This window comes from Cyprinus carpio, chromosome B24, assembly GCF_018340385.1.
Source record: "Cyprinus carpio isolate SPL01 chromosome B24, ASM1834038v1, whole genome shotgun sequence".
NCBI lineage: Eukaryota > Metazoa > Chordata > Actinopteri > Cypriniformes > Cyprinidae > Cyprinus > Cyprinus carpio.
Window position 1 is genome coordinate 10144752 of NC_056620.1, and position 24553 is coordinate 10169304.

At 38.9% G+C, this 24553-nt stretch overlaps 1 protein-coding gene across 1 annotated transcript in view; it reads right to left on the bottom strand.

Moving 5' to 3' along the window:
- Positions 1-25: 25 nt before the first annotated feature.
- The window catches only part of kcnb2b (potassium voltage-gated channel subfamily B member 2b), a 105184-nt gene continuing 80656 nt past the window's right edge, over positions 26-24553 (bottom strand). Inside the window, exon 3 of the mRNA XM_042752153.1 lies at positions 26-3762. Coding sequence (XP_042608087.1) covers positions 1822-3762 — 1941 coding nt within the window. The 3' untranslated portion in view covers positions 26-1821. The remainder of the gene's footprint in view (positions 3763-24553) is intronic.

Below are 24553 nucleotides of genomic sequence, written 5' to 3' on the forward strand. Positions count from 1 at the left end.
CAGCCACAAAGTATTTTTGTAAAACGTCAAATCTTTTTTTTTTTTTTTTTTTTTTTGAGTGGTAACACTGATATTTCAAATATTAAAGATATATCATCTGAAAAATACAATTGAAGTCTCTGCCTGTACACTTACAAATCCATTAGACTGTAAATAAAGTGCCACAATTCTTGGCCTGCATAGATTGCAGAATGCTGTATTGCACTTTCCACCTTAGCGTAACCGCCAGAGCCAGCTGAAGTCTTGAATTCCTTCTCCTCCTCCTCCTCCTCGTCTTTTTCACAATTCAGATTGTGTGATTTCTCCAAATACAATGTACATTTTGAACAATCAGCCAACTGCCATGCCAAAGCAAGTAATATACATACATTTCCAGCAATCTTGGAATAAAGGCAACACAAAATGGATATTCGCTTATGTGACAGGAAAACATGTCAGCCAGATGGTAATACATAACTCAAAAGAGAACAAAATATTCTTGAATACTCTGTAAAACCAGACAAATGTGAGTTTTTGTTAAGAAATGACTCAAAGGCCAGGCATCTGAATGATACAGATATGGTGAAATATGAATAATTATGAAACAACTGAGGTGAAAAATTTTAACTGTAGTGGCATTTACACTACTGTACTCTCGTCAAATGAAGAAAATTATTAAGTTTGATGTCTGTGTGTAAATGAAAACATAGTTTGTGTTTTGGTCCTTTTGACAAGTATATATAGCATTACTAAGAGGACTGGGTTTTTGAGTTTTAACATGGAAATATGTGAAGAACATTTGTAGGTTTAAATTACCAGAACCACTAATTTAATTGTTAAATTATTCTAATACCACTATGTAGTTTTTCTTAAACTGACTATTTGCTGTGCAAATGAATATTTGAGTATGTAAAGATAAGTTAAGACATACATACCTGCTGTACTCATGTGTGTATGGTATGTTTAAACCTAAAACTTTTTTTTGAAAGTTGACATCTAAGTTTATTCAGGTTTCGCTCGCTATTGCGATACATAATAGTCAATATATAATTTGCATTTACAGCTACTGTATATTATCTGATTGCTATTCTTATTTGGCCAACTACAGGTGTATATGCAACTCTGATATCAAGAAAAAAGTGGTGCAATTCATCTGGTCATTAAATCGAGATTTTGATGCTGCTAATTTGAGTACCCAACCAAAAATAAAAATAAATAAATAAAACAAAATAAAACCCCCAAATAAATATATGACATTATAGACCGTTCCTAAAACACAAACAAATCTGCATTAGGTACACATTGCATTTCTACAGAAAGTCATGATATGTTTCAATACGTCGCTACTTTGCAGCTCACTTTTCACAGTCTTTGATGAAAATTCCCTCTTTAAAATGGAAAAAAGGCTAACAAAAACCCTTCTGACATCTACTATGCCCTCTGTGGCTATGTGCATTGTCATTGCTGTAGTCTCTATATTTACTGTGGAGTGCTCTCAGCAAACTAAGCACCGTAAAACAGCTTTGTTAATATGCATGCTCTTGTAGATCCGTCCCCCTATGGTTCCGACTGTCTCTAAAAAATAATAAACAAGTGAAAAGGTAAAATGTACAGGTAGGTCAACAATGTCCTCATTGTTGGGTAAATACATTCTAAACAAGCCTCTCGTTTGCACCCACATCCTCCAGGTCTCGTCTGCAAGAAACTGCAGTCTCTTTTGCGTTATTGACAATGACACAATTACAAGGGACTTTTCATGCCATGCAAAAATATCTTTCAGACCACATCTGCGTGCCCCTTCTCCACCAGTGCGCTCCACTCTGTCCGAATGTCAAGCCACAGTCACATACTGGTTTCGCAAGATGGCGAGTGATTGCCATCCCCTGGCATTAAATGGATCTCCGGCGTAAACATGTGGTTCTCTACCTTGTGTTCACTTTGGTTAGAGTCTGGCTTTTCCTCCCCATTACCACCGACTACCACTTGAGTGCAGTTCTGTGCTGCTAGTTTGGGCGAGGAGATGGCTGCGGAAGCAACTTCCATTTGGTTCTGTTCCTCATTGTAATCCTGTTCCTCCAGGTTCCCCAGAAGCAGCGCCGTCTCCCCAGGATGGTATCTACTGACTAGCATCTTCTGAGAAAGAACCAAGCCTTTCACTGGGATACTACCCAGCATTTCTGAATCTGAACAAAGAGGAGAGCACTCTCCCTCCGGGGAGTCATCTTCCAGAAGACTGTTGTTGATATCCTGTGGAGAAGATGTGTTGGGTGGTGTCAGAGGAGCGTCCTCTGGCGTTTCGATGAAGTTGACTTTGAGGCCCCTTGTCTTCATTGGATTTGTGCCTCGAATGGAGCTTCTGATGTTCTCTATGACCTCGTTGAAGTTCTCACCATCCGGTGGCTTGTCGATGTCTCGGTTGAGAGTCTCAGAGTTCTCCTCCGGACTCATTTCAGAGGGTGTTAGCTGGCCGAGGTGAAGTTTCAGAGGTACTTTTGATTGCCTTTGCTGAATCTGCTCTGCTGTATAAGAAGGGGTGGATGGCTTCTCACCCTGTCCAAACTCAGCAGTGCAGCTTGCAAAGCTGTCAACGCTCGATATGCTCCTGACATCGGTGATTGCTCTTTCCTTGGGTTGCCGTTCGGTAGCCATTGGGACTTCTTTCATCTCCAACTCTACCTCATGGTTTGACACAGCTGCAGGTTGTGTGCTGTTGATTGTGTTGAGATCCGAGAAGGACTGTGTCTTTGTCATCTGGTTATACATTTCCTCCAGTTTCTGAGCATTCAGATGCTGTGGACTCGGCGTTCTCACGTATTCCTGTGAGCCGTTTGGGCCGCTGTCGGGAAACTTCTTGTCAAAGGATCTGAGGCTGGTATCCGAGGATGTTCGCTGTGGAACACCCCACCGGCTCGGAGAAAGGTGGTTGTCCATTGGCCGTTTATCATCACTTTTGTCCACGGTGACGTCCATTAGCTCCATACTTCGTGCGAAGGCATCTTTCAGGTTCATTGAAACAATGCTGCCATTTCTCTTGGCTCGTTCTAAGGCCTCTCTTCTCTTGATGGCTTTCTCCTGTCGTTTCTGCTCCTTGTAGAACTCAGAGAAGTTATTCACAATAATAGGGATGGGTAAGGCAATGACCAACACACCAGCAATGCAGCAAAGTCCTCCGACTATTTTGCCAAGCAGAGTCTGTGGATAAATATCTCCATAGCCCACTGTGGTCATGGTGATTGTAGCCCACCAAAACGAAGCTGGGATGCTGGTAAATTTGGTTGCATCCTCATCCTTCTCTGCAAAGAAGACCAAACTTGAGAATATCATGATTCCCATGGCTAAAAACAATATGAGTAAGCCGAGCTCATTGTAGCTGCGCCTCAGGGTGAATCCAAGAGACTGCAGTCCTGTTGAATGTCTTGCCAACTTCAGAATCCTCAATATTCTCATGATACGGAATATCTGCACCACCCTCCTCACGTTCTGGAACTGCAGCACGCTTTTGTTCGACTCGGTCAGAAAAATAGTGACGTAGTAGGGTAATATAGCTAATAAGTCAATGACATTAAGTGGCCCTTTGAAGAATTTCCACTTGTTGGGAGATGACAGGAAGCGCAGGAGATACTCCATTGTAAACCATGCAATACACACAGCTTCAACGTGAGCGAGTTGAGGATTGTCATTGGCCTGGCCAAATTCATCTGTCACTTGGAGTTCAGGCAAGGTGTTCAGGGAAAGTGCAACAGTTGAAAGAACGATGAACAGAATGGATATGATGGCCAATATCTGCAAGAGAAAGAAAAAAAATGCATAAGTCATTATGATTTTTCTTTGTTCATTATGCAAAATTTACACAAGATTTTGTGCAGTGCTAAAGATAAACTTACAACAGTATGGTTTAGTTAAGTCTTTACCCGCCACTGACGAGTTATCTCGTCATTTAGAAGACAATGCTTCCCCGCCAAAGACAAGTTTTTACGGCTTTTCATGTTTTCTCTGTTATACACTCGGAGGCGCTATTACACATCTTCTGAACGAGTACAAAACCTCCCGAAAACAAAATCTCACGTGAACAGGATGGAAAAACTAGCATCTCTTATGTAAACAGATGCATATGATTAATAATATTATGAAGTGTTATATGGCTGTGCAAGCTTTGGATGTGTTGATGAAAACGATTTACTGGATTTATGCTTTGATAATCATACTGAATATTATCCAAAAGAATGCTTTAAGCAAGAATAAAATTGATTTTTTTGTTTAAAAGTAGAGCCTTTGATCTTTATTTTGGTGTATTGCATTTTCAAATATTCATACAGCAAAATATACTGTAGGCCATCAAATTTTAGTGAAAATCATCAAAATCACTGGCAACTTTTTTCAAAAATGCTGGCGGGGAAAGAGTTAAATTGTGTACTTATGCAATGAAAGTATGAGTGCAAAGCCTTTCTGTCTCTGTCTTTATACACACACACAGACACACACACACACACACAATCTTATTTTCTTAAAATAATGTTTTTAAGGATCCATTAAAATGAAAGGCAAATCCATTTTAGTGGACAATTAAATATAAAGTTAACATTACTTTCTATTTAATTTTCTACTAAAATTTGATTAGTTTTAAGTTATTTAAGGATCCATTTGCTTTGTAATTAAATATCCTTGGAAACAAGATTAAAGCTTAAAAATAGACTGACATTATTTGTCTTGATTTTAGCCTTTACATCCTCAAAAGCAATCACTAAACTTTCTTTTGCATGCCTCTGCTTGTGTATCTCAAGCATCAAGATCAATTGGTCCTAGAACAGCTCTGAAAAAAAAATTGATAACATAAAAACACAGTAAATTCATTTTGTTATGATTAGAGGAGTCAGATTTTGTGCGTGTTTTGTTTGTATGTCGTAGGTGGGATCGGAAACCATAAAAATAAGGGCATAAATAAAACCAATACAAAAATAGCATCCCATTTTCTTTGATTACATGTGTTGAAGGGGAGCATATGGTATGAATATCAAACAAGAGCATGAATGAAGTGACACAGCTCTCTGCCCATAAATGGCTTCAGTAAATGAATGAGTGGGAGGATCAAGCGTGAGCAGACCTTCCTGCCACTATTGACCAACTGCAGGTTGAGCTTTTCCAATCTGAGCAGGTCGAAGACAACAGCCATGCCTTCACCCACGTATTTCTCACTGCACCCTATCTGCTGGGAATAGTTCATTCAATGTGCACCATTGGTCACCTAATAAAAGGTATCTTGCTTTTTTTAAAGACCTGGCAAATTCTTTGTTCCCTCAATGATTGTTCCATTCCATTTATTGTCTGGCAATCCAGTAAGAGAGCGATTTGGTCATACTTCACTTGTCACATGGACACGCCACCTGATGTACTGCCATAATGTTCTTTATCTAATATTGCTTTGTAATCTCCTGCATCTTCAGATGTGTTGCGCGATTGTGATGATGTACAAACAAAAACTCAAAGAGCACAGTACCAAACAAGCAGCAAATTCAAATAATGTCATATATGATTAAACATCTCTAGAATTTCTGGTTCCTTTTGCATAATTTGAAATGCTAAATCAAGTGTCTCATATATCTAATTTATCTTCCTTTACAAAAATTGATTCCTGGCCAATGTAACACTGCATACTAATGTTCCATTTCCTGTGGTGTACCATGAGTCTATTACATAAGCCAGTGCTCTGTACAGCTGTGAAACTGCAGGACACACTTTTCTGTACAAGTAATGTTTACTTGTATTGCTACTGTATTTGAAAAAAAATATATAGCCATAATATATTGATCAAAATATTCCAAAAAATATATAAAATCATTATATAATAATATTTTATATAATTACCAATAATTAAAATAATGCAATTTGGTGTAGAATATTTATTGCATTTAATAACATTTAACATAACCCTATTGTTACACTTAACAATATCGTAACATATTGTTATTTTTTTTTTATTTTTTTTTACATTTGCTACATTTCTTTATTTTAAGGTGTCATTGTTACAGTGTGGGTGTGGCTTAGGGTTACTGGCATGTAATTATGCAGAATGTATTGTTATTATACAATATGTGACTTGGACACCTTAAAATAAAGTGTTACCCATTTCTTTCCTGTTTTAACTCTGCTCACACAAAATAATATTCAATGTCTAATTAATCTCTAGAGGTCAAAATAGCAGCGGATAAAAGGTGACTATTATTCTGACGGGGGTCGAGAGAAGGTCTCTAGGAATATTAGGGCTAATGAATCAAATCTTCCATTACAGACCTAGAGCCTTTTATAAATGAGAGTAGGATTGATATTTATTAGGAGAGACGTCTCTCAATCATCTCTAGCACAGTTCAGGTGATTCTGAAGGGTGCATAACTTTCTCTGACCTTGACGTATCAGATGAGAGAACACTCTTCTTTCCTTTGTAGAATTCTGTCAGGACTACACTGAAATGGTGGCTGTGTTACTAATGCAATCAACAGCAAGTTTCAGTTTAGGTATTTCAACTTTCTACAGAATGGTTGGCAATCATTAGATTAAAGAGTAACACTTTATTATAGGGACCAATTCTCACTATTAATTAGTTGCTTATTAGCATTCCTATTAATGACATATTGGATGTTTATTAGTATTTATAAAACACATATTCTGCATGACCATGTTCTACATCGCTAATCCCACCTAATACCTGAATTTACCAACTACCTTGCTAACTATTAATAAGCAGCAAATTAGGAGTTTATTGAGGCAAAGTCGTAGTTAATGGTTTGTTAATAGCGAGAATTGGACCTTAAAATAAAGTGTGACTGATTAAAGAGACCCAAAAATGAAAAAGGCTGTCATCATTTACTCGACCAAATGTTGTTCCAATGAGTTTCCTGTATGAGTTTCTTTCTTCTGTTGAACATAAAAATATATTATGGAAAAAAAAGGTTAATTTTTAGTTGAACTATCCCTTTAATAATGATTATTTTAATCTATTGACAGCCCTGGGCATTGACATAAAATAAATATTTTCATCACTACTGTTCAAAAGTTTTTGTTCAGTAAGATTTTTTATTTTAAAGGAATTAATACGTTTATTCAGCAAGGATGCATTAAATTGATCAAAAGTGACAGTAAAGATTTCTGAAGGATCATGTGACTAAAGAATGGACTAATGGCTGCTAAAAATCAGTTTTGCATCACAGAAATATATATATTTTTAAATATATAAAAGTAGACAGTTTTGAACTTTTGAACAGTAGTGTACACTGTACAGTATAGAATATTTTTATTTGCTTTGGTCCCACAAAAAGGGCTCATCATTCCTTTTGTCCCTTCTGTGTTGATTTCTACTATAGATCTAGCACCATTAATGCAAATGATATTGCATATGTGCATTGGTGAATAAAGTGATAGTGATGTCATAAAGGGAGCGGCTTATGTGCCCGCTCGGTTAAAACACTGAATCTGTCCAATATTACAAGCCGACCACATACATGGTTAAACTATAATATAAAGCATGTTCAAGACCAAAGATCTGGCCATGAAATGAGCCAATGCATTTTATCTCAGTCCACAGTTCCACTGTTAGTTCCCGCTGTTCTACATTTTGTAAAGCAAGAGCACTTGTGGATCAGAAAGTATTATAATGAGCACTCAGTAGAAACCTATTAGCAGCATGTCCCATCAGTCAAGCATGGATTTTCTGAAGAAGTGTGAAGTCATGGTGTTCCGAGGACACTGAGTGCCGTCTCACATATACTCTCCTGAGCAACTTCAATCTTGTTCCGGATTACAGCAATAGTGACGTGTCCTTTATCTGTACTGCATGTACTTGTCCATACACACTGTGTTGTGGAATTCATTTAGCTACTAAAGTCGTAAATTTTATTTAACCTCCCACCCTAACTCTTTCTATCAGTCAGTCACATGTTTGCACCTCCCAAACAGCAGAGGCTGCATTGGAAATCACATACCCACAGCCAACATTACAGAGAGTGGGGTCAAATGATTACAGATCAAAATGTCTGACCTTATTTAACTGAATCCTTTAAAAGTGGCCTGCATTAACTTAAATGAAGTGGGAGTTGATAAAGAGATAAGTTACGACACACATCCATGTATGCTTCACGGCTTCATTGGGATAATTGATTTAGGAAGGACCCCATGGTCCTCGCTTTCTTACCCAGGAGCAGCTTGCAAGGTTGCTCGCTTCTGCCTGTCCATTAACATCATTGCCTAGGAGGACACACATTGCCTGTAGTTGTTTTGTCTGTTACAAAAGCTCATCCAGCAGCTTCCAATAAATCTATAAAAAGTGTTACATGAGCTATGGGATTAAATGTTTTGTCCTGTGGTGCAAAGATAAGTGTAACAAAAAGGGATACATGCCTCTGAAAAGACCTGGAATTGGGGCAATGTTAACAAAATTACAGAAGACAATGGTATTAACGTTAAGGTTTTTAATGGCAACTAAAATTTAGTCTCACTAAAAACCTTTGCTTGACCCAAAATGTAAATTTTGTCTAAGTAAAATTTTAATTGAATGAAAGTCAGTGCGAACAAAAGTCAGTGTTCCCTGAACAAAACTCTTGAGGTTTCAGTGATCAAATTTGATGACACATTGTGTTCATTAATTCAACAGAATCGCAAGTGATTGGTTAAAATGCACAACACAGAAAAAACACGTAAAAATAAATATATGACCCATGCTGGCAAAATGATTTAGAATGCGCACAGGCTAATTTTGTGCAATACAGGCAAAAAAGTGAAAAATATCGATTTTAGTAAAAATTTGTTCATTAAGCCCTTGTCTAGCGATCCCATTGCTCCAAATAATAATTAAACATCTAAAATTATCTTTATTTGTACATTTTATGACAGGTGTACCTTTTCTTCACTCGCTTCTTGCTTCTTGTATTCACAAACATAATCTGTTATGTCTTAAGAAAAAGATTGGACAACTAACATTATATTACATCCGTGCATTGGAGCAAGTCTTAAAGCAAGTCATAACATTAAAGGAACACTCCGACTTTTTGGGACTTTAGCTTATTCACAGTATCCCCCAGAGTTAGATAAGTCCATACATACCTTTTTCATTTCTGTGCGTTCTGTAAGTGTTATTTGACTCACCCACCGCTAGCCTAGCTTAGCACAAAGACTGGATGTAAATGGATAATGGTAGCATAGTAATCCCAATAAGTGACAAAATAATGCAAACATTTTCTATTTACATGTTGTGATCTGTATAGTCACAGCGTGTACAAATAACACGGCTATATGAGACAGAGACCATTTTTAATCGTATAAATACTGGGAACTATATTCTCACTAGGCGTAGGAGCACAGTAAAAGTTACTTGGGCGGAGTGGCTACTTGGGCGCGGAGTGATTAGCGCAGCACCCGAGACGGGCCGTGGTGAGGAGCAGAGAATTCGCTCAGAGTTGGAGTAATAGAGTCAGCAATTACTAGATAGTAAATTTATAGTGTACAATCATGGGTGTTCGCTGTATTGTAAAGAGCTGCGACAATAAACAGGGGAGACCAGGTAATACTATGATGTTTCATAGAATTCCAACCAAAAAACGCTGACCTGATGAATCGATAGCTACTTGTTCTGGGTATAGTTCCAAACACACCTGTAAACACCATCACGAAGTATTTTGTTTGCTCTGAACATTTTACTGTAGACGACTATTTTGAAAAAATGCAAGTTGCCACACGGACCATGAAACGTGTGATAAAGGATACAGCCATCCCAATAAAGACAGGACAAATTGGATCACCTGTTGCTGCGGTAAGTGTTCCGTTATGTTTTGAGATGACTAACATTAGCCATACTGTAACAGTGCCATGCTAATGTAATATAACCTTAGTAGTGACACTATTACGTGAATAGGGGCTCCGTGTATCCCCTTAATTGTTATTATTGTGTTGTCATGAACACACTGTATCGCTCAATAACAAATGAGCGGCGCTAAATGTAACTCTCAGGACTAATACATTCAACTTGCTAATGAATTGGAGGGGGATGGGCAGTTTTCTTTTTTGAGAAAATGTTTGTGAATAGTAGGCTAACGTTACTGTCTGTGGGTTCATTGTGCAAAAACTATTTGCCTTGTGCTATTACTTTCCCCATATTCTTGGCTATTGTAATGCAATTATCTAACATTACTGTATTATATGCTGTTGAATGTATTTGGTCAGCTGTAATAAATTGCATTTCAAATATATCAATTCCTGTAATAATTCTTTATACATTTTCTGTGAAAATTATTAATCAGGATGAGATGAGTGTTCTACAGCACTTTGTAACTCCTCGTCTGTGCATTCTGGCTCAAAACTATATGGTTCGGGATCTTGGTTTGATACACAGTAAAATTCCTCTGAGTCTGACAATTCCTCAAAGTCAGCCATGATCACGAGTCACGTCTAGTTAGTTAGTCACGTTTGTTTTGTTTACGGAACCATCAACAGGGCATCTCCTGTGCTGCGCTAATCACTCCGCCCAAGTAACGTTAGCTGTGCTCCTACGCCTAGTGAGAATATAGTTCCCAGTATTTATACGATTAAAAATGGTCTCTGTCTCATATAGCCTTGTTATTTGTACACGCTGTGACTATACAGATCACAACATGTAAATAGGAAAATGTTTGCATAATTTTGTCACTTATTGGGATTACTATGCTACCATTATCCATTTACATCCAGTCTTTGTGCTAAGCTAGGCTAGCGGTGGGTGCGTCAAATAACACTTACAGAACGCACAGAAATGAAAAAGGTATGTATGGACTTATCTAACTCTGGGGGATACTGTGAATAAGCTAAAGTCCCAAAAAGTCGGAGTGTTCCTTTAAGTCATAATATAGGCCATCTGTCTCAGTAATGTTAATCAAACACTAGGGCCTTTCGGACCGCTTTAGTTCCAGAACTATATGTACAGTACTAAAGTACTGCAATGATTTTGCATGAACTATTTCAGTACCAGGACCATTTAAAGGGTCGCATTCGCACCGACAGTGTGTACTAGGAAGTGACGTAAGCTGGTCGACAGTGACGTCATTTATGCTCTGTGTTCAACAACAAAAACAAAGAAGAACAATGTTAACAACAGGAGGACGGAGGATGCTGTGACTGGAGCTGTGTTTTTGTTGTGTTTCGCGGCTTTCACAATAATGGACATGGAATGTCGATGTATACATAAAGCGACTGAAAGAACAGAAAGGAGGACTAAGAATCTCCAACGACAACTGGCAGTGCTACATTGGTGCCTGCACTTCAGCGTCCGTATATTTATCGCTGTTCGTCATACTTGCAAAATAAGTTGACACAATGTTTACAGTATGTTTACATGGCTTTTTAAATCATGGCAGGTGAGGGCGTTTTCGTACGCGTTTGGCCAATCAATGTATACTTAAGTCATGGGTAGTACCAGTTGTGCTGGTTAGACCCTGCTCCGGAGTAGGAGCTAATTTGGTTCTTGAAAAAAGCAGTCCGGTACAAAAATCGTACCCAGTTCCGGCGGTGCGAAATTGAGGGTAGTGGGTAGTTCCACAATTAGTTCTGGTACTATGAAAAGGTTCCTGCGGTGCGAAAGGCCCTAATAAAAGAAAAGAGGGAATCATTCGCTACACTTAATTGAACTGCTTTTGTATTTTTAATAATCAATTTATTTGTAACGAACACAATAAAGGGATTTTTACATTCGATTATTTGTTTTTCTTACATTAATGCTTTTGTTTAGATGCAAAATGAAAAAAGTAATACAATATAAACTTGTTTCTTTCTCATATTTGTTCTTTTTTCCATGTTTTTAATTATAACAACAAAGATAAAAAAATAGCTATATTGTGATTATTAAAAGTAATGATTATTTAAGAAAAGAATTGGAGAAAAAGATGCAACGTTGCTAGGATATTTTGACAAAAAAAAAAAAAAAAATTGAGTTTGCTGACTCTATCGACTTCAAACAGGTGTAGCGTAGTCTTTTTTTTGTCCAATTCCAACAACTCATACACAATTTTGAAGGTGTTTTACTGGGGAATGTGAAAATAAAAATATGTTTTTGAAAATTTGCTCATTGTGACTCATTTTGCCAGCACAGGTCACATATAATGTGAAATGAGCAGGTCTAAATTTATAACAGCAAGCAACACTCCCATGCACTCTTCAATATATAACCAAGAGTTTTCCAAGACTGAAACAAATAATCAAAGGGCTAATGTAAATATTCCCAGGCTGCCTGATGTTTCTCAGACTGGTTTGTGTCATCAGAATATGAATGAGGAGAGCAAATAAATCAAATAAATTCCACTTCAGCCACTGCTTATGTGGACATAAGTCTCACTGACTGCTCTAACAAGCTCAAAAGCCTTTGTTCCCTCCAAACCCAGCCAAAGCAAGAGCTGAGCAAGCAGCTTTGAACATGCTATCTTTTCTCAACCCAGATCTTTCCATGTAAAGATGTTCAATAGGAAAGACTTGGTGAAAAAATCCAGCCAAACCTGCTAAAGCACGAAACATCTACTTGCTTTATGGTCCCAAGGTTTTAATTACCTGTCACCTCTTCCATTCAGCTCTATGAATATGTTCTTCCACTGGGACTCTAACTTCCGTTCAGCCACCTGTCACCAGGGACAGTCATGTAATTTTCTGTATTTCTTCGCTGTGGTTGAGCCTCACTTGCACAGTGTGCAAGAAAAATGAGCTGGGCCACACATGTCTGTCTGTCAACCAAGAGAGGTTATTGATTGAGTACACATCACATTATGGACACTGCAAAGAGCAAGCGCTGCCAAGCCATATCGATCAGCCACTTTGTACATTATCGTGCCTGATGCACCTTGAAGTGGGACAGTTTGCTGTCCCGCGTCATCAATACGCGCTCCACAGTTTCGGCTACTTCTTATGCATGGGACCAATTCCTGTCATTATGACTGGGGAAATGCTAAAGGATCACCCAATGTGATACTCAGATATCGTTATTACCTGAGTCAGATGATCTGCTGAAGAGCAATAGAAATATATGGTGCTTGCCGTTCCAGCCGAAGAGGAGAGTGGCATTGTAAAGGATTTATATAGATTAATGAGCTTGCTTCATAGAGACAAAAGTTCAAAAGAATGATACATATTTAGGCAGAATGCCAGTTTTGAAATGTTACATGGCATTAGTAAAAATGTTATAGAGCTGCAATAGCTGAATGTCAAATAGATTTTTGGTTTCTGTTGTGTAGCTTTTGTGTTATTTTTCTTAGCTATAAATAAAGCTAAAATAAAAGCTGAAATAAAATAAAATATTAATATCAAACATAAAAATTAGAAATGTAACCTAAGCAACTAAAAAAAAAAAAAGCATATAATAAATACATTAATACATAAATACATATGTAAATACAATAAATGTAAACAACGCTTGGGAACTCTTCAAAATAGCAAAAGATGTAACTGAGGGGAGAAGAATTGTTAAACAAATTATGTTATTTTTGTTTTAAAAGTACAAAAAGTATTCTTGTAGCTTTGCAAAATTGACACTGTTGTCACATGGACTGGTTTACCAATGTCCTTGCTACGTTTCTGGATCTGGGAACATTACAGTTCCATTACTGTCTATGGAGAGTCAGAGAGCTCTCAGATTCCATCAAAAATATCTTTATTTGTGTTCTGAAGATGAACGAATGTCTTATGGGTTTGGAACGACATGAGGGTGAGTAATTAATGACAGAATTTTCATTTTGGGGTGAACTAACCCTTTAATATGTAAATACATTAATAGTATAAAATAATAATAAAATAACATTGTTAACTACACAGTTGCACCACTGATATTCAGTGTTTGGGATAACGCATTATAAGTAACGCAAGTTACATAGTCATATTACTTTTTTCAAGTAACTAGTCAAGTAACACATTACCTTTCAATTTACAAGGAAAATATGTAACGCCAGTTTTCCCATTTATTGACTCACAAATATCCCAAATTTCCTTTTTGTACTAAGTCCCATTTTAGTAACCAATAGAAAGTGTTGAACTTTCTTCTTTTACATCTTATTCTTCATGATATCCAGAATGGCAGCACAGCCAAAAGGTTTGTTTGAGCTTTTTAAATTTACATTTCCCAGCACTGCTGATATTATTATAACATAAGTAGGAGGTGACAAGTGACTGTATTATGAGTCACTGAATCATTCATTTTATTAGTTCAAAACAGAATTATTTAGGAATAAAACAAGCGACTTGCAGAATTTGGACCCTTGGTGATTAAAAAAAAAAGAATATTACAGTCGTTTTTTATTTGAGAAACTTTGCATTTGCTCACAAAACATATTACAATAATACAAAAGTATTGCATTCTTCCAAGAAACTTGGCGTTCCCCTTCAGGAACTCGAGCTGCGTCCGAAAACGCTATGGGAACGCCATTCAGCGTGACCGGCTCTGAATAACATGTGTAATCAGTCCCATGAATGGGCGAGACGTCATAGGTGGGTGACGTAGCGACCAGGAAGCTATAAAAGCACGTGAGGTGTAGCGAGCATCAGCTTTTTGTCATTCAGCGAAGCTCTGTGTGTGTGTGTGTCAGTCGCTATTTGTTTGTGAGTCTTATTTAGTGTTGTTTGTCCACTGATAAGCTCCATTATATCAAACTTCAGTCAAGTGAAGTTTTTTGGGCTAAAGCAGGCAGCGTTCAGGCTGTGTGTTTTCCCTGCCCGCGAGAGAAAAATATATTGGGGTAGGGACACACGCAGTGTGTTGTCTGCTTGAGAGCGAAGCACGCACAATCAGCTCTCGAAAAAAGGGAGATGACGGCCCGCGATGCGACCGTGTGTTACTGCTTTGTTTCACTCTCAGAAGGCTCTCTTTGAGGAGGGAGCCTTCACTAGCGTTTCTCGCGGTGCCGGTCCTGCTTTCGCCGAGGCGGAGGAGTGGCTGTGCTCGCGGGGTTCGCTTTCGCAGTGCCCGCTCTCGGGGTTTCAGAAGCCCGTGTTGCGGTCCTTCCCCCCGCAAAGAGAGGGTGCGACACTCCGCCTGTCTTTTTCCGAGGAGATTGACACGGAGGGCGTCGATGAGCTCGCAGTTGCATAAACATCAGTTGCACAAACATCAGTTACACAAGCATATTATGCCTAATATTATAACGAGCAGCATTAATGAGGAGCGTTGCTCACGCGGTCGGCTCTCAGAAAAAATAAGGGGGCTGATTGTGTTTCTCCGCTCTTGCCGGGCACGCTCCGAGGAGTGTGTCCGTGCTTGTAATCTTGCGATTCCGGTCCTAAAAAGTCTAGAGCTCGTTTTCGAGGCTCGGAAGCCCGCGCTAAAAAGAAAAAGTGGTTTCTTCCCCCTCGGACTGTGAACTCGTTGCTGCAGCTATTCGTTTCCGAGGAGATTAATATTGTTTGTGTGACTAAGCGGCTCGCGCATTGTATACTCGTCTGGGTGTTTAGCTCCATTTAATTCTGAGGAATTAAATTAAGTATCTATCTGACTATGAGAAGTTAGATAGATCACTTTCGGCTTTTGATATGAATGGTATCACACCAGACTGTGTTTACTTGTCTGATTGTTTGATTGCATTTAATTCTGAGGAATTTAATGACATTTATCTCACTTTGAGAAGTTAGATATACAGGAGCTCTTGGGATAAAAAATTTGAGTAAGAACACGTTTACCTCTCTTCCTCCGAGGAGGTTGAGGTGGTCAGCAGGTGCTGCTGGGCAGAGCAGTCCCAACCTATCGTGTTTAAGCTCCTCATTCTAGGGGTGTCACTTCTCGTACTCCGCAGAGTCTAGAGTCAGAGTGGCGCTCCCAGGCCGAAGGCTTCTAGCAGAAAGCGGTTCTGCGGACCGTCATTTTCGCTGGATAGCCTTCGTCGTAACGTCCTGATGCCTAAGGCCTAGGACTTTTTGAGGGCCTAATCCCTCTGGTGAAGAGCGGTGTACTCCGCATTACATGGTGTCTATCCTGCATCCTGCCAAGTGTGCTTCATTGGGTCCTGCCCCGAGCAGGCTCTGGTCGAGTCTTCCTAGCAGACGACGTGGGTCTGAGGACCGTCATTTTTAATAGGAGACTTCAGCTATGAGAGTCCTGATGCTGTGGCTCAGGACCTTGGAGGGCAGGCCCCTCTGGGGAAGAGCGGTGTACACCGCATTACACGGTGCCCGTCTCTCCTCAGTGCCCTCAGGAGATCGATCTGGCAACCCTGCCGGTGTTCCAGGGCGCAGCGGTCTCCGGCGAGCGCTTCTCTCAGTTACTGCCCGGAAACGTAGCGGTGCTTAGAGGCTCGTGACCTCCACGGAGGTCTATTGAGCAGCTAGTTCAGCTGCCCCCTGCTGGTTCGCTGCATCAGGGCACTGAGCCAGCAGCTGTGATTACACCAGAGGTCAGTCTCGAGAGACTGGTTCCCTTAGTAGACTATTTAGCAGCGTGAAAACTACTGCCAAACATGTCTCAGCGGGTCCTGCACACTGTAGTGAGAGGCCACAGAATCCAGTTCGGTTCTCCTCTGCCTCAATTCAACGGGGCTTTTTTTCACCCTGGTGGGCCCCGAGCAGGCTCTGGTAATGGAACAGAAGTAGACACTCTCAGAGGACGGAGGCCATCGAGGTGGTCCCTCCTCGCGTAGTGGTGTCCGGGTCCTACAGCCAGTACTTCACCGTTCCAAGGAAGGATGAAGGGTTGCGTCCTATTTTAGATCTGCGTCTTTGAACCGCTCAGTCAGGGGACTGAAGTTCAGCACGCTCGCACTTAAACAGGCTGTATCTCAGATCAAGTCTGAGGACTGGTGTCACGATCGATCTAGAAAGATGCATACTCCATCCTTCCCCATCATAGGAAGTTCCTGAAGTAGGCTTTTGGGGGCAGAAGCCTACTAATACCGGATCATCCTTTGGCCTTGCATTCTCACCCCACACTTTCACGAATCAAGCACGTGGTGTGATGATTGGTTGATATTAGCTCAATCAGACTGGATGGCGGTTCGGCATCGAGATGTCGTTCTCGCTCACGCAAAAGACCTGGGGTTAAGACTTAATGACAAGAAAGGTGTGCTTTCTCCAGTACAGAGAACCACTTATCTGGGCATGGTGTGGGATTCGACCACGGTGCAGGCACAGATGTCTCCTGTTTGGATCTAGTCAATCTTCACCGCCGTCGCGAGAGTAAGAGAAGGCCGGTAACTCACTGTCAAGCAGTTCTAGACTGCTGTGTCTGATGGCAGCTGTGTCCAACATGATACCTCTTGGCCTGCTGTACATGAGACCCCTACAGTGGTGGCTCAAGACCAAGGGGTTCTCCCCGAGGGGAAACCCGCTTCGCATACTCAAGGTCACGCAGGGGTCCTACGTGCCTTAGACATGTGGAGGAGATCTTGGTTCTTGCCTCAGGGCCCGGTGCTTGGAGATCCTTGTCGCCGCGTGACGCTAGTGACGGATGTGTCCCTCACCGGCTGGGGTGCGGTCATGAGTGGCCACCCTGCCCGTGGTTTATGGAGGCATATAAACTGCCTGGAGATGCTGGCCATGCTTCAAGCATTAAAACACTTTTTCCCAGACCTAAGAGGTCACCATGTGTTGGTGCGCACCGACAACACAACGGTGGTCTCTTATATCAACCACCAAGGGGTCTGTGCTCACGCCGTTTGTACAAACTAGCGTACCAGATCCTGGTGTGGTCCCAGGGCAAACTCTTCTCACTAAGAGCAGTTCACATTCCTGGGCATCTCAATATGGGAGCAGACATCCTGTCAAGGCGGGGGCCGAGGCCCAGGGAATGGAGGCTACACCCCGAGGTGGTGAAGCAGATATGGCGAATTTTTGGTCAGGTGGATCTGTTTGCGACTCAGATGATATCGCACTGTCCCCTTTGGTTCTCTCTGACTCATCCGGCTCCACTGGGGCTGGATGCCATGGTGCAGACTTGGCCGAGGTTTCGTCTGTACGTTTTTCCCCCGATCGCTCTGCTCCCAGGAGTTCTGCTGAGAGTACGCCGGGACGGGGTCCGTCTTCTAATAGTAGCCTCATTCTGGCCGGGCCGAGTATGTTTCTTGGATCTGATTTCTCTCCTCGACAGCGCTCCATGGGAAACTGTACTCCTTGAGGTGGAAACCTTTCACCCTCCTAGTGCGAAGACTGCCAGCTCGACCCAGTTAATTGCCCAGTTGGTACAGTTCTGGAGTTCCTGCAGGCCCTTCTCTCTGCAGGGTTGACCCACTCCACCCTGAAGGTCTACGTGGCGGCCATTGCGGTCTACCGCGCCCCTCTTAGTGGCCATTCAGTGGGCAGACACCCTCTGGTTACATGTTTCCTCTGTGGTGCGCTGAGGCGTGGGCATTCTCGTTCCCACAGCGTTTTCGGACGCAGCTCGAGTTCCTGAAGGGGAACGTCCCAGGTTACGTATGTAACCATGGTTCCCCGAAGGGAACAAGACGCTGCGTCTCAAGGCCATACTTCCGGCATCCCTGCCAGAGCTTGCTTCATTCCTAGTAGCTGATGCTCGCTACACCTCACCTGCTTTTATAGCTTCCTGGTCGCTACGTCACCCGCCTATGACGTCTTGCCCATTCATGGGACTGATTACACATGTTAATGAGACCCGGTCACGCTAAAGGGCGTTCCCATAGCGTTTTCGGACGCAGCGTCTCGTTCCCTTCGGGGAACCATGGTTACATACGTAACCTGGGACGTTTTCCTTCTATCTCATTTTTAATTTTTTTTTTTTTACCATCACCATGTCCCTTTGATCGCTCCATACTCATGAAATGGAAATGCTCTGTGTTTTTGTTTCCAACGTTTCTTTTTGCACAGTTTATTTCTTATTTATCACTCTAGTCATGGCATACCAGCTTCAAACCCTTGAAGTAAGTGTGCAACTGTCAAGGAATGTGAATGAGAGGTGCTGGCAGCACCTTTTAAATACGGCCTCCGTATCTAAAGTTAGCAGTTTATAAGCATTGATTTATCCCAATGAATCTTGGCTGTTTAAAATGTGGCAAATAAAATTAAATGAACGGTAATGTTGCTGAGCTTCAGGGGTCAGTATGTGTTTGACTGCCATGGCAAATGCGAGTAAAGTGATTGGCACTGGCTACAAAGAGCTCTGCTTGGGTTGGTCCCGGGCTCATCTCCACAATGTCGATACCTCAGAGACTTTATTGACTGGGCTATGAAAAGTTTGGTTGTACAAGCTCCAAGGTTTTAAGGATTTTGGGAGCTAAGCCAATCCCATTCAATCGCAGCTTTAAGAGAAATGAGCGCTCATCCATAAATGCAGAGGAAAACCACAGAAAAATAAAGTCAGGAGTGTCAAGAGGCCCACAAATGATATTTCATGATGCAGAGATATGCTCCACTGAATGCTTGGTCTACAAATTACACCACTTCTTCAAAGTCCTGACAACTCTACTGCGGATTCCCTGAATGTCAAAGAGGAATCCATCGATGTACTTGATTAAATTCAGTCCTTTGTGTGTCATGCTCTGAGTGTTTTCAATTAATGATGCTAATGAAGACAACCTTTAGCCTCCCTCATTTTGCTTTATCAATTCCTAATTTGATCAGTTATGAGCCTCAATATGCTTTACTGAATATTTCATCACCACTCAGAATGTTCATCTAAATGAGGCACTAAATTAACTAATACAGACATCGCTTATCACTTCTGAGACATAAGGAAAAGACAGAAGTGCAAACAAAACATCTTGTTTTTTAAAAATCAATTTGACAAATGACTGCTATGTATAACTGATGCACTCTTGTAAAAGGTTGCGGGGAAACCCTGGAGCCACAGCTTCTAGTGTAACGACTTTCCAATGGGTAAATCTAATCAGACTGAAAGTGCTAGCTATTAGCTCTCACTGACTTCCCTAGCTCTTCACAGCACTGTTGGCATTGTCTTGTTTTAAACCTAGAGTCTGCTGTATCTTGACATCTTCTCTACATTGTATGTCCTTCTGTCTTTGACAGATGCCAATAGTATTGATACAGCTTCTCTTAAAGCTTTCATCAAAGGCTTAGGGAGAACGGTCTAGCCTTGAGCTTCAATGCAGGCCAATGCTTTGAATGCACCAGTAAATACCCCTGTAAATGTTGTACAGGAGGTTCTGTGATGGATTGATGGGTGCGGGGGAGTGGAAGAAAACTCCCTTTCATATAATGAAGGATGAGGCTAGTTTCAAGAAATCCCTTAACAGTGCAGCAGTGAACCTGCTAATCCACACGGTTCTGTCTTGTATGGTGACCAGGAGGGGACATGTTTGCTTCACTTAGTTTTGTCGTGACCATAACATTAACTCTTGGGAACGTGTTAATGTGTCATGTCCACGAGATATTAATTTGTGGGAACATGATATGTTGTGGTCATTTTCATTTTGTCGAAGTAAAGACATCTTTATGCCGTGGCCACGAGATCCTATGTTGAGGGAACAACATCCATTTCTCGTGGCTATGACTTCCTATACTGTACTTCTTATGAACAACATATTTATCTCGTGGACATGAGTTTAATGTGTAAACAAACCTGCTTGACCATAGCAACCTAGGATTATCAGATATGGATAAAACATTTTTATCTATACCACAGTCTTGCAAATCCGTTAACTGATCATGTCTTTTCAATTAGTTGTATATTATTATTAAATGTATTATTATTATTATTATTATTAAATTAACTGGTTAGGGTTTTATTTTTATATTTATTGCTAAATAATATTGGTGTTAAATATAATACTGGTTAAAATATTGAAGGCAAGTTATTTAATGAATACAAGACAAAATGCAACTAAATCACATGCATTTTGTCCACTAATATAACAAAACACAGTAATATTTATATACAAATTTTACATTTTACTAAAACATAAAACATGCCACATGGAGATATATAAGAATATAATTTGAGTCACTGAACACGTAGTTTGAGCAGATTCAAGAAAATGAATCAAACTTAACAACTCTATTGTTTTTTTGCTATTTGCAGAGATGTTATAAAAACACTCTTGTATTGCAAATAAGGACTAAATGTTATAAATTATTCTAAATAATTCTGTTCATTTTTGCTTAATTTTATATTGCGGCAAAATATATTGTGAATATTTGATATATCGCCCCACCTTTTGTGCAATTTGTCATAAATAATTCAAAGAACACACTGGATTCTCTGCATCTATAAAAATGCTTATGCATTGTCAGGAGAAGTGTTTTTGTATTTATGTCTTCAGGACACCTTCGAGATGCTGGAAATACACAACAGGCCAGAGCATCCTTTCTTTTTAAACATGCAGACCATACTTCCAATATCACTTGCAGTAATTTAAGCTCCTTATATTCAAAGGAGGGCTTTTTGTTTTTTGTCTTGTAACTATGCAACAGCACTCTCAGGGTTCAATCAATCTATACCTTAAAATGTGAAGCTCAGTTCATGAGCAGCATTTCCAGCTATGTGGGCTGATAGGACATGAAAGGAACCGTAATGAATAACAGATTCACTCCCACACACTGGTCATCTTTTCTTTCTTCTTTCTTTGGTATGTTTTGCAAGCTATCAGCGTTTCAGAGTTGTGCAGCCAAGAGCTGCAAGCTACTGCTTTTTGTGGGAAGAGATGCCCATGTAACTTTAACTAATTGGTGTTTCTATTCACTGTGAAGCATTTTCAGAGATGGATGACTTGAGATTTCCCTCTCTCACATTCCACACACTCTTCTCTGGTGCTTTTCCAAGTAATGATAGCCTCTTAAATACCATCTCTTGCAGTCTGCCATCTGTTCTCTGAACTTATTCGAGGTCTGTTGCTGAATTTTGCATATTTCTAATTTCTTTACGACTTGCGAGAACCATGTAAGCTACAGCAAGCAGGCATAATCTAGTGTACATCTGTAGAAATACACAGAACTAATGAGGCAGATAGGAAAACTATACGGACCTGAGGACTAATTAGGGAAATACAGTAAAATTACTGATACATACAATAGGAAATCAAAAGAAGAACAAGCAGGATCGCCACAGAATTGGTGCTTTTTCTATAAAATCACGTGTTTGCTTATTAAATATTTTGGAGAATATGATTCATGCTTTAATCTACCATTAAGACACATTTCACCTATTTAAAACCATTTCAGAAGATTTCCCCCCAAAAATCAATAGCTTGAAAATGTAAAAAAAAATTCTGGGCTTACTAATAAAGAATAATATATAGTATTAAATACAAAACGTATAATAATAATAATAATAATAATAATAATAATAATAATAATAATAATAATAATAATAATAATAATAATAATAATAATAAATAATTAATAAATAATTAATTAAACATCAATTAACTCACTGGCATAAAAAGAAGTTTGGAATTATTCATATTTTATTCAGCAAGAACACTTGAAATTGATCAAAAGTGACAGATTTTTTTTTTTTTGGAACATTATGAATGCTTTACTAAATGCTTTTCTAAAGTTTTTATCCATCAGCAAGTCCTGATAAAATTGTCACATAACAAAATATTTTAGGTTTTAAGTATTTCTTGAGCATCAAATCAGCATATTAGAGTGGAGTAATGATACTGAAAATGCCGCTTTTCCCATCAAAGGAATAAATTACATTTTAAAATATCTACATGGATAAAAAGTTATTTTAAATTGTAATAATATTTCACAATACTATTGTTTTCTTTTCTGTATTTTGGATCAAAATGCAGCCTTGGTGAGCAAAAGAAAGAAACTTTTTAAAAACACAACTGATTTTACTGACCCCAACTTTTGGACGGTAGTGTTTAAATATAATGCAAAACAATATTTTAGATATGTAGAAGAGCTTTGGTAATATAAAGACTGAAATGGAAGCCTTAATGATACCTCTATGATAGCGGCAATAGAATAGCAGCAAAAACAAGAAAACTGAGTTAGTATAGATTTCAGTGTGGATCAGTGTGTGGTTCAAGAGTAAATATGACACCAGAGCCAAAACATATCAAGGGATTTTAATGTGCAGTACTGTCATTTACAATTACACTTAGCAGCTACTACTCTATGCTGAGAGACTGAGAGCTTATTTCTACAGCTGAGCTGAACCTGAAGGAGGAGCTGATGCAGAGAGAATCTCACATCCCTTTCTTGAGATGTGCGATTAAGATGTTGACAGTTCTGGAAATTACATGATTATCTATTTATTTCCGCTATCGTATATATGTCTCAGTTCTGCCCTGTGTCATCACAGTGATCACACCCCATCATCATCATCATCAGTGGAATCATTGTTGCAAAACGTCCTCATGACATTTATGACAGATGTGCTGGTGAATACAGGCTTGCAGGTTTTTATGTGAACATTGATAAAACCGTGTCACTCTCAATTGTCCTCTCACTTTCACTTGTGTATGGCTCTTTTCTTATTTCCAGAGAGCAAATGCACTTTGAGGTGTTGAACAGTCACCCTATTCATCAAACACTACAGGACTGAACAAATAACAACAATTTTCTATTAAAAGTCTATTTGCATTTAAAAAGATGTTATATGTAATATTATATAATATTTTTTTTAACTGCGCATTTTAATTGCGATAACTATTTTCACATGATTATATTTATTGTATATATATATATATATATATATATATATATATATATATATATAATGATGATTTTCAGGATTCTTTGATTAATAGAAATTTAATGTCTTTACTGTCACCTTTGATCAATTTAATGTGTCCTTGCTGAATAAAAGTATTTCTTTCTTTCTTTCTTTCTTTCTTTCTTTCTTTCTTTCTTTCTTTCTTTCTTTCTTTCTTTCTTTCTCTTTTTTTAAAAAAAAAAACTTTTGGTAGTGCATCACGATTTCTAGAAAAATTTTCATCATTGATAATAAAAAGAAATGTTTCTTGAGCAGCAAATCAGCATATTAAAATGATTTCTCGATTCATGTGACACTGAAGACTGGAGTAATGATGCTGGAAATTCAGCTTTGCCATCACAGGAATAAATTACATTTTAATATATATTCAAATAGAAAACATGTATTTTAAATTGTAATAATATTTCACAATATTACAGTTTTTACTGTAATTTTTAATCTAATAAATGCAGCATTATTAAGCATAAGAGACTTCTTTCAAAAATATGAAACAATTGTAATTGCAAACTTTTGGCCTGCAATAGTTTAAATGTTTTTTTTTTAAATATTAAAAATAAATAATAAAATACATAAAAAAAAAAAATGTATAAATAATAAATAATTATTATTTATTTAATAAATAAAATAATAAATTCTATAATATGTTATAAAAAAATCAAATTATATAATTATTGTAATTATTAAATTTTTTTTGATTCTCCATCCAATCAAACATCCCGTATGACTTCAGAGTGACCAAATATGCTTTGAAAAGACAGCTTGGGAGAAAAGACACCGAATTATATAAAATGCAATTGAACACCAAATAAATAAATAAATAATATACCCATCAATTCTAAGCACTAAGATTTATGGATGCATCTCTCTAGACGGGCATGTTCTCTGCTCGCTGGCTGCAGTGATTGTGAAATGGGATTTCATTTTATCACTCTTTGTTGCAGCTAATATAGCAATAAGTCT